This window comes from Malania oleifera, chromosome 6, assembly GCF_029873635.1.
Source record: "Malania oleifera isolate guangnan ecotype guangnan chromosome 6, ASM2987363v1, whole genome shotgun sequence".
Lineage (NCBI taxonomy): Eukaryota > Viridiplantae > Streptophyta > Magnoliopsida > Santalales > Ximeniaceae > Malania > Malania oleifera.
In genome coordinates, this window is record NC_080422.1 from 2,727,659 (window position 1) to 2,739,525 (window position 11,867).

Here is an 11,867-nt window from a genome sequence, read left to right on the forward strand (position 1 = left end):
CATTTGGGTTTAAGATTCTATGTACCAATTGAAAGAAATATTGTTGGTGCTTGTAGCAGACTATATTGTTTCTTATTTGAAAAAAAAATTGCTTTAATACCTTTAAGTAGTTGCCTTTGTGGCACCATTATATTTAGTCTAACCATTGGTTCTCATTGCATTTACCGTAAAGAGGAAAATTCTGTGAGAAAAGATACAATCTTGGGTATATCTGACTAGTAAAAAAGGATTTCGAGTAGGGGCTCAAGTAATGGTACAAGGTTTTGCTGATTTGAATTGACTGCCTAACAGGATTGGATGTTAACCTCTAATTATTTTTTACTGTATTGATTCAAATTGTTATTGCTTGCAAGTGGGATGAAGCTGATTAAAGAACACGGGAAAATATGTGACTGTAGTCGTACTAATTCCTATTTTCCTGTTAGGTAAAATGCTTTCCATTGTAATGTTAAATTTCTTTTTCATAGGACAATCTGGTACTACTCTCGTAATTGATAGTTGTATTCCTTTAAATATATTCTGTTGGTGTAATATCTTGGGAGAAGTTTGTGTCTGTGATTATGATAACTATGATGTTCTCTGTTATGTGTATATAACTTTTTTTGTTACTTAAATTTCAGTTTTTTGTCCTATTTATTTATTTCTTAATCAGTTTTCCAATTGTTTGCTTTTGAATTTTTCTAGTAAAGAAAGCACACAACAACAGCAACAACATAAAGACCAGAAAAATGTTGCCATGGACTTGATCAATAGGGTTGCAGGTGTTGACGAGGAGGGTCGGTCTCGCCAACGGATTCTAACTTTTGCTGCTGGGAGGTATGCATTCTTTTTGCAATTAATTCAACAGTTAAAGTCCTCTCAAGTTTATTATTGACTATCGAACTTTGATGTAGTAAATGTTCACAAATTTCAACTCATATCACAAATGGTTGTTTACTTCTATTCTGATAACAAAATTCCAGTGTGGATATAAGGCCTAATGATATTGATTCTTGCTTACTATCATGTATACGTTATTATAACTGTTTTATGGTCTGCTGCATGGTTTTGAAGACCAGAGGGGTGGTTGACTTGGGGTTGGTTGGACTGGTGGGTCCACCTCGTGGATGTCATATATATATATATATATAGAGAGAGAGAGAGAGAGAGAGAGAGAGAGAATGAGAATTATATGTGGGCCGGACTTGGATCAACTATAAGGTTGCTCTTTTGTGATTGGTTGTTCACAGGTTCAAGCCGAAGGAAATAGCCTCTCTGCATAAAAGCAGGGGTAAAGCTGCGTATACTGTGATGACCCTCCCCCTATCCTAGCAAAGCGGGAGCCTTGTGGCCTGGGGATGCCCTTATATATATATATATATATATATATATATATATATATATTTCTGGATAGAAGACAATTTTATTAAAACAATAAACAAAGAGGACAAGAAGTCCTCCCTCGATAATTAAAGATACAAAAAACTATAAACTACTAAAAGAACCAGGAAAAACAGTACAAGTATCAATTACAAGAGTGCTGCTGTCCAATCTCTCGTTAGGTTGGACAGCGGTAATCCCTGAAAAAATCCAAGAGAGTGCACCGAGAGGGATGCAAGGAAAGCCACTCTATCCCAAAGTAATCGTGGACAGGTTGAGCGACCTTTAAAAATCATAGAAGTTGACCAAAGAGCAAAGGCAGCTACAAATCAATGAGCTCTTCTGTTATTATTTCCAAAACCCTAGAAGTTGTCCAATAACAAGTATCCCACCTTTCTTGGGGCCGCCCACTGTCCTACCGCTAGAGTAAAAAGGGGCATTCTATAGGTCCAGTTCTACCCTGCAATGCATGAAAAGATGGGCATTTTTTCATTGCTTGCGCAGAACACATGAAGCGCATGTTAGGACTGAGAGCTTTATGGTGCCTTCTCCTCTGAAGCAAATCCTGCGTGCTAATCCTTTCCAAGATCACGGTCTAGCCAAAAGCCTGAATCTTCCTAGGGATAGCCGTCCTAGAAATGTAGTTCGAAGGAAAAAGGTAGGGGAAGGGAGGTTTTAAAAGGTGAGAAAGGATTTAGAAATGAATGCACCCAAGGAATTACTCTCCCACATTCTCCCATCCTCATGAAGGATAGGAACATGATGGTCCAATAAAGAAAGGGGGACAGTGAGCTCTTCAATATCTTTCATTGAGATTCCTATAGAAACAGAAATCCCAAGAAAAAGGATCCGCCTCAAAAGAAATGAAGAAGCTGATGGGAACGTTATGTAGCAATGGGAGCTTGAATAAACGAGGAAATTTCAACTCCAATGAAGACTTCCCCACCCACATGTCCTCCCAAAAGCGAACATTTTTGCCATTACCCACTTTAAATCGAGTAAGAGGAAAGAACAGACAAGCTACCTGAGACACGACGGGACGCACGTGAGAGGTAATGCCACAAATTGTATATTTATATAAGATACTATATTTGTAAGAAGTAAAAGTGTAAAAATAATGACTTGTTTATAATTTCAATCGAGTATTCATAAAATTATAAATACATAATTGTGGATGATAAAAATACAAGATATCTAAGAATTGTGAGGTGCGTGCTTAGTGCTTACCTTTCAAATTCATGTAAGATCATATTAATTTCCTTCTTCAAAATATCAACCTCATTAAAAATTAGAAAATCATACAATATAAAATTCTCAATAAGTTTTCATCATAACAGTCAAAATTTCAAGGTTCAAATAAGCATTTAAACATTTTAGCATAAAATAGTCATACAATCCAACATAAAAAATAGTTCTAGGCTTCAAGCCAACTAGACTTGCAAATTCAAATTTGTAGAATCAATTCCTAAACTAAAAGTAGGTGTGAACTGAAGTCATGGTTCATCCATATCACTTGTTCCCTCATGATGACCTTCCTTATCCATACCACCAAATTGACCTTCCTCATCATCATCAACAAGAATGCACTTGTTGATTTTCCCCTGATTGGAGGCTCTATCACTTTTTCTAACTCTAGATAGAATCCATCTTTTTAAAGGATTGATAGGTTCTTAAGCTTCATGGATTGGGAAGAACATTTCCCTTGGGTCTCTCAAGGTCTTCTCCCTAGGCCCATCGTAGATCATTTCCCCATCTTGCTAGGTATGGGTGGAATTAGGTGGGGGCTGACTCCTCTGCAATTTGAGAACATGTGGCTTAAGCATGATGGCTTTAGTGACCTGGTGAAGCAGTGGCGGACTGCCCTCCATTTTTTTGAAGGGAGAGCTAGTTTTATGGTAGCCTTGAAACTAAAGGGTCTGAAGGACAAAAGCTGAAATGGTTTGACATAAAATAGTCATACACATACTATTCAACATAAAAATTAGTTCAAGGCTTCAAGACAACTAGACTTGCAAATTCAAATTTGTAGAATCAATTCCTGAGCTAAAGTAGGCGTGAATCGAAGTACTGGTTCATCCATATCATTTGTTCCCTCTTGATGACCTTCCTTCTCCGGCTCTTCCTACCACCAAGTTGATAAATACTAATAACTTGCTGCAGATTAGGAGGCCTTTAAAGGCTCTCTCTCCAGATATTTGCTTTCTTTGTTTTAACTGCTCAGGATCTGCTCTACATCTTTTCTTGCATTGTAATTTTGCATGGAATGTTTGGAACAAGTTATTCAGTTATTTTGGAGAAAGTTGGGTTTGTCCATGGACAGTGGAGGAGCTTTTGAGAACATCTTTTCTTGGGTTTGGGAGGAAGAATGAAGGAAAAGTGCTATGGATTAGTGCTTTATTTGCCGTATTTTGGGGTTCAGGGAAGAAATTAGCATTTTTGTTGGTGTGGGAGAACATTCATTTTCTGGCTTCTTTGTGGTGTGTGGGTAATGGTTATTTCAAGGGGATATGTTTCTCAGATATTGAGCGGGGTTGGCTTGCTCTGTTGACTTCTTAGAATGTGCCGATTTTTTGGGCTGTTTTTGAACGTTTTTGATTTTTTCCCCCTTGGGATTTCCCAGACTTTGTTAAGGAGGTGTCTCTGCTGATTGTAAATCCTTTTTCTATCTAATGAATTTCGTTTGCTATCTTAAAAAAAGGAATGTACTTGTTGATTTTCCCCTCATTGGAGGCTCTTTCACCCCGTCTAATTCTAGAGACCCCATCTTCTTCAAGGATTTATAGGTTCTTAAGCTCCATGGATTCAGAAGAACATTTCAAAGGTCTTCTCCCAAAGTCCATCTGAGATCATTTCCCCATTTTGCTGGCTACAGATGGGATTAGGTGTGGGTGGGATTAGTGACCTGGTGAAGCAATGGTGGACTGCCCTCCATTTTGAAGGGAAAACTAGTTTTATAGTTGCCTCGAAACTGAAGGGGCTGAAGGACAAAAGGTGAAATGATTATGATGTAATCTTTGATTTATGCGACACCCTTCAGGGCGCTTGATTTACCGTACTATGGACTTGCATCCCCTTGATGACTCTTCAATAAAGTTTACTTATCGAAAAAAAAAAGAAAAAAGAGCACCTTCAGAAATGCAGTGGAAGAAAATTGTTTTACTGAATGGCTTGAAGGAGCTGGACAAGAAGGATGGCTTCAATGCTCTAAGACGGGTGGCTCTCTTAGAAAAGAGCTTGCTGATGTCGTTATCATGGAAAAGATGGCTTGGAGACAGAAATCGAGGGCTCTTTGGCTTAAAGAGGGTCAGGTTTTTCCACTGAAGAGCAAATGCTAACTGCATGTTCAACTCTCTGTTCAGAATTGAAATCAGGGCAAGTCTTTTGTTGAAATGGAAGATATTAAACGTGGCATTAGTGATCTCTACAAGTGTCTCGTAGACCAGCAACAAATGGCTTGAAAGATCCTTTGATGAGGAGGAAATCTTCCAAGCTATGAAGGAAAGTAATGGAGATAAAGCCCCAGGCTCTAATGGTTTTTCTTTGGCTTTCTTTCAAGCTAACTAGGGTCCCCTCAAACAGGATATTACCAGCATTTTTAATGGCTTCCATCGTATAGGCAGATTTGTGAACAGTATGAACTCCGCTTTTTATTATCTTGATTCCCAAGAAAATTGGGACTTGCAACATCAAGGATTTTTGCCCTGTTATTCTGGTGAGGAGTATCCATAAGATCCTGTCCAAAGTCCTTGTTACAAGGCTTAGAAAATCAATTCCAAAGGTCATTGGCCTACACCAACATGCTTTTGTAGCAGGAAGGCAGGCCACAGATGCTTCCCTTATTGCTATTGAAGTTGTGAATTCCTTTATAAAGGAAGAATGGGTTGGTTTGCAAACTTGACATGGAGAAGTCTTTGGTCACGTGAATTGGGATTTCCTCCTTTATTTTCTCAGAAAAATGGCTATTGGGGATTTATAGCGTAGGTGGATTCATCAATGCATCTCAACTCCATTCTTCTTTGTGTTTGTTTATAGTTTGCCTGTTGGATCTTTTTCGCTTTTCCAGAGGCTTGAGGCAACTGTTTATCTTGGTTATGGAAGTTTTAAGCTTGATGTTGAAAAAGGCTTTTGAAGGAAGCCTCCTTAAGGGTCTAAGCATTGGAATAAATGGGAGGATAGTGGAAGTCTCCCATCTCCTGTTTGTGGATGACACCATTTTTTGCGGAAATGACCCTTATCAGATCCTTAATCTTAGGTACATCCTCTTGGGGTTTGAAGCAGTTTCTGATTTGAATGTGAGTTTGGGGAAAAAATGAGCTTATTCTTTTTGGGAACATAATTGAGGGACCACTCATTCCAAGGGCAAATTAGCTGCTCATCCAATTACTTACCCAGGCCTTTCTCTTGGACCAAATTCAAAGGCAAAGGTGTTCGAGACCCAATCGCCTCAAGATTTGAAAGAAAGTGGAAAAGGAATTATCTCTCTCAAGGGTCGGAGGCATACTCTTGTAAGAACACCCTATTAAAACTCCAAAGATGTACTTTATGCCCTTCTACCCTATCCCCTGCTCATCCTTTTGGCGGGGGGGGGGGGGAGCTTAAGCGAAGGAATTTAAATACCACTTGGTAAAATGAGGGTTTATTAAACAAGTTCTAGGAAATGGTGGTCTAGGGATTAAATCCCTATCTACTTTTAGTAAAGCTCTCTTTGGTAGACGGATTTGGAAATTTATAAGGGAGAAAGATAATCACTGGAGGGAGGTAATTGCTTCGAAGTATGGTCTTCAACATAATGGGTGGACTACTAAAGCCAGTAGAGGCCTTTTATGGTGTTAAGAGTTTGGAAATACATCAGGAAATGTTGGAATTATTTCTTCCCTCTTATTAGTCTTTAGGTAGGGAATGGGGACAATGTCCGCTTAGCAGCAAGGCTTGTGACCAAGGAAATTTTTGGAACATTCCTTTGATCAAGAATGCATTTGATTTAGAAATGGAACAACATACCAGCTTCTTTGATTGCTTATACAAAAACACTGTGATAACACCACAAATGATCCCTAGTGGACCGCGGATATTAAAGGCATGTTCATTGTTATATCCTTCCATAGGAAACTCACTCCTCCGACTGAAACTCTTGAAAACATTCCTTGGAAGCGCATTGGAAAACAACACCCTCACTAAAGTTGCTTTCTCTGCATGGGAGGCAACTCTTGGGAAAAGACCTTGGACAACCATTGAAAAAGGGGGCTCACTGCCGGGACAGGTGCTTGTCTGCTTCTTATTTTTCGAATGTTCGGAATCTATTGATCAAATCCTGTTGCAGTGCGCTTGGGGACTAGAGCCCTTTGGGACTTGGTTTCCTTATTCAGATGTGTTATTGCTAGAATAGTGGAAGACGAGCTCTGGGCTTGGAATGGAATCTGTGCTAGTAAGGAGAGGAGGAACGCGTTGCCTCTCGTTCCCCTTGCCATATTTTGGTTGGTTTGGACGAAAAGGAATAAGAAAGCTTATGAAGGAATGGCTACACCCCTTAATGTTTTTAAAGAACAATGGATTACTACCGTACTAGATGGCATAGTGATTTGTCAATTTGTCCTTATTTGGTACTTGTAATTCTTGATTTTTTTGATTCCATATGATTTTTTGGTTATTTTGCCTAGCAGGTAGAATCTTATGATCCTGGATCTGATCCTATGATCCTGCAACCACCCCCGGCCGCCTTACCCCACTCAAAAAAAAAAAAAAGAAAAAAGAAAAAGAAACGATCCTACGTAGGATCATCCTAATTCAAACAGCCTTGGTTACATGTACAAACTTGGACATTTTTGCCCTTTTTGGTGGTAAGGTAATTCCCATGTTCTCCCTGTATTTTTCTCAGTTTAAGAAACCTTCATCGCTGGTGAACTACAACCATTTCACTCTTCCTCCTATTCTTCTTCTCTTTCCATGTAAGCCTGATCACTGAAGCATCTAGCTACTGTTGAAAAAGGATTGACCCATTTTGCTGTAACTGTCCATAACAATTGAACAGAAAAAGTTCCGCTCGAACACTGCAGAGAGAAGAAAAAATTTCAATTAATCTATAGATAAAAACATTAGCATAGACATCTTCTGTGAAAACCCCACTTCCCACCAACTGAAAATGCCATACAAAATTGGCTGAGCAAATGCTGAATAAGAACAAAAATAAGACTGCTGAGTAAAAAAAAAAGAAAGTGACAGATGGAAATTAAGTCCATATCAGGTTCTCTATCTTTCATTGGTAAAATTAACTAAGCCTGCTGAAATCCAATCAACATCCTGTACAGGGACTCGATTGCTAATAACTACAGTGAATTTCAGATTGAATGTCAACAAATAATGAATCACCAACATTTATTCACTACAACTAGAAACAAAGAAGCACAATCAAGGAAGAGACCATGAAGCCATAAATCAAGATAAAGAACCCAGAGTACGGGGCTTGTAGCAAGGTGTTGAGGCTGAATGTGTGCTTTTTCCAGTGCAATGTTGCTCGAGGCTGTTGGTGTAGACTGTGTAGTGTGGGGTCTAGACAACAAAAAGTAGAAGGTGAAGTGGCCAAGGGAGAGGAGGCTGATGGGGACCCAATAGGGGCGACATTAGTGGCAGGGGGGACTCTCCAACACCAGTACCAGAAAAAGAGGCTTTACAGAATGAAACTAAAATAGGCAAATTGCCATTTTGTAGGCATAGTTAAACGTATTTAGCTTCTCACTGATAAAGGAGGCCACTGCAATTTTTGGAAAGTTGCGAAGAGGTCTGTCATTTTGAAAAATCTTCAGGGTAGTCTATAGTCTTTGTGTTTTGTCTTTCTTGTTTCTGTACACTTCTTTCTTTTGTTAATATATTAGTACTCACTGGTAACTTATGCTTATGATTTCCAAAGGTTTGTGTTCACTGGTAACTTATGCTTATGGATCTGTAATCTTAGCATGGGTTGGATCTTTCCATGATCATCCTGTTGCTGAATGTAGGTATGCTAGTGCAATAGAGAGGAACCCAGAGGATTATGATGCACTTTATAACTGGGCATTGGTTCTTCAGGTTTGGTTTCATTCTCTCCGCCCATCACACTTTATTTTTATGATTGTAATATTGGTTGCACATATCTTCTTTCCTCATGTTTTTCAACTGTTATGTATTTACTTGAACCATATGATACAACTTCTCTGTTGATTACCCGCATCGCATTTATTAGTGTGTTGTAATTTAGGAGCATATGGATGCTCACATGAAGGGGGCATTTGGATAGGGTTGTCCTAAATGATTCCTTGAGAGTGGGGGCTGAATGTTGGATGCCCACGTTTGGGACCCCATGTGAATCCTACATGGTTGGTATTTTGGATTCCTCGGAATGCAAGATACCTTCAAAACATGGGTGTTCAAAACCAACCTTTACCTTAGGTAGTATTGGATTCTCATGAGAATTCAACTTAATGCAACAAAAGTAGTCCTGTCTTTCATCGCTGTGGGATGACATTCCCCCCTTTTTGTTTACTATCATTATCATCATCATCATCATCATCATCATCATAATCAATGTTTTAAAAGGCGAAGACTTAAGATGAGGCATTTTAACCCGGGTGTAAGCATTAAGATATTGAGGTGTAAGCTGTTTTAGAATTTTATTTTTAGATAAAAGTATATTAACAACTTACATATATTTTTAAAAATAAATAAAAATTAAGAAAGTTACAAATAAAATGTAAAAAAAAAGAGTATAACTTGTAAACTACTTGTTCGCCATTCAAAAAAATGCTAACTTGAATTCATTAAGTAAATCATGCCCATAGATAGCCATGTGAAGAGGAGCAGTAGTTAGAGATTTTGTATTAGGTGGCTTTTTAAGGCTTTTCGAGGATTTTTGTTTTTGATTGTGGGGGAGATTTCATGAGATGGTATTGGAAAATGGTGTTTGCAACTCTTGCAGCAGCTGATTCTTCAGCAATGTACATGAAGAGTGCTTTGGTTTTGCAATTGCAATTTTCCTTGAATGCTTTGTGTAACTCGTAGAACTTCTTTGGTTTGCAAAATTTTTTGGTAACAATTGGAATTAAATCAAAATAACTGCAACTTGTTCTGGTCCATGACAATATTGGCAGCAGCAAAAGATTGTGTATATGGTCTGAAGGCTGCTCTGACACCAAACTGGCATGAGACAGTTGCAAATAAGGTTCAGGGAGAGACATGGGGAGAGGAAGAGATAAGAGGAGAAGGGAAGAAGTAGAAGAAGAAGAAGACATGAGAAGGTCAAATTCTTGCATGTTAGATTACCACTTCACTTAAAGGCTAAAAGCTTAAGCTGTTAGGTTGTGGGCCAGCAATGTATGTCAAGCCTTAACACTGTGCAGCACATGCCAGTCCAATTGCACATGGAGGGATAGGGAATAAGATAATTTGTAACAAGAAGCAATAAATGCAGGTATGAGACTAAATGCAGGTATGAGACTAGAACACAGGACCTCCTGGCTAACATACCATGTTAGATACCTAACAGCTTTAGCTGTTAGGTTGTGGGCCAACAATGTATATCAAGCCTTAGCAGGTGCATATTATCCCAATCTGCTCTGGTAACAACTCAGGGATGGTTTGGAATATTCCCATGAATAGGAGTACTTTTGATTGGGAGACTGATACTCCTCTAACAGATTTTTACCGCAGTCTGTATAAGATCCAGTTTCAAGCCACTTCCAATGAGCCTAAATGGGTTTTGAACAAGGATGAAAACTTCACGGTCAGATCATTCTATAAACACCTTAGCTCCCTGGCTGAGTGCAGCACCAACTTCCTTTGGGAACTAATTTGGAAAATGGCAGCCCCTATGAAGGTTGCTTTTTTCACATGGGAAGCAACTCTGGGAGTATCCTTACCATGGACAATCTTCAGAAAAAGGGCTACCTCTTGTTTATGCCTGGAGCAGGCAGAAACGGTTGATCCTTTTACATTGCTCTTGGACAATTGAAATGTGGAACTTGGCCATTTCCATGCTCAAGCAGAAGTGGGTCACTGCAGCTATGGTGGAGGGCGAACTGTGGGTTTGGAAAGGGATCACATCAAACAAGGAAGAAAGTTTCTTCCCCTCGCCCCTTGCTATTTTTTGGGCAGTGTGGAGGGAAAGGAACAAAAGAGCTTTCGAAGGAATTGCTTCTCCCATTCAGGCATTCATGGACCGTTGAATTGCTATGATCTCTGCTGGCATACTGGGCTGGTTGGGAGGGACTCTTGTGTAATCCTTGATTTCATTGGATGCTCTTCAGTAAGGGATGGATCTCTCTTGTTGTTTCCTTTGTACTTGGGTGGCATTCTTTGCTGATTAGAAAAAAAAAAAAAATCAAAACAAGTCTTCTGAATAGGCAGCCTGGATGAAGGCTGTTGTTATGACTGGGATGCCTTCCACAATGCTTAGGAAAATTTCCATGGACAACAATAATTACAAACTGATGCCTTCTTGTGGTCTTCCAAAGGAGAAGTTGAAGCCCAATGCCATTCTTATGCAAAACGACAACTATTATTCTACACTTTCTAGTGATGGCCTTGTTGATGCTCCCTCCGTTGACAACAAGAAGTTCAAACTGATCTTTCCTGTGATTTTCTAATGGCGAAGTTGAAGCTCTGTCATTGCTTTCTTATGCAGCATTTTTACCATTATTCTAGTGATTGTATTCTTTGTCCTTTTCCCACCTCAATGAGGTTGAGTTTTTTTTCTCAGCCAGGGAGAGTTGATGTGGGACGGATGGCCACCATGTGGTTAGATAGGTTCGAGCCTATTTGAAGGCCTTGTCTCAAGGGGTAGAAGTGCAATGAGTCACTTTAGTAATTAAATATTTAGTTAATAATTAATTATTTTATCTTATGGAATTATCTTTGGGGATTAATTTAATTATGGAGTCTCATAGATTTCTAATATAAGGGTTTTATTGTACTTTTGATGTTTCTCATTTTCCTATAAATAATCATGATGTAATACAATTTTGAAGGCCTGAGATTAATGGATTGAATTGTGTGTGTTTTTCTAATCTTTCTCTTATTCTTCCCCTTTCCGTGTTCTCTACGGCAGACGTGAGAGAGATGGCCATTAGTTTGTAATCAAGGGTTAGTGAGAGTTTAGAATGATGGTGTTTGAGTGCTTACTAGTGCAGTTTATTCATATGATCTTAATTTGGCGTGCAGGAAAGTGCTGATAATGTTGATCCCGATTCTAGTTCATCTTCTAAAGATGCTTTGCTGGAGGAGGCGTGTAAAAAATATGATGAGGCCACCCGTCATTGCCCTACACTTCATGATGTACGTATATGCATATGTTTATCAGATAAGCTGCTCTTTTTTTTTTCCTTTCTTTGTCCCCCCCCCCCCCCCCCCCTTCTCTTTTTAGTGCCTCAAAGATTGAGCATGTAAAAAATTAAATCTTGAATAAACTGCCTGCAGTGTCAGTGCCGGCTTAACTGCACGCATCTGTGAACATACATATTTTTTAATGTTTGATCTGTTTT

At 39.0% G+C, this 11,867-nt stretch overlaps 1 protein-coding gene across 1 annotated transcript in view; it reads left to right on the forward strand.

Moving 5' to 3' along the window:
* Positions 1-11,867, forward strand: part of LOC131157139 (protein HLB1) — a 52,204-nt gene that overhangs the window by 19,273 nt on the left and 21,064 nt on the right. Inside the window, exons 2-4 of the mRNA XM_058111051.1 lie at positions 685-816; positions 8,352-8,421; positions 11,548-11,661. Coding sequence (XP_057967034.1) covers positions 685-816; positions 8,352-8,421; positions 11,548-11,661 — 316 coding nt within the window. The remainder of the gene's footprint in view (positions 1-684; positions 817-8,351; positions 8,422-11,547; positions 11,662-11,867) is intronic.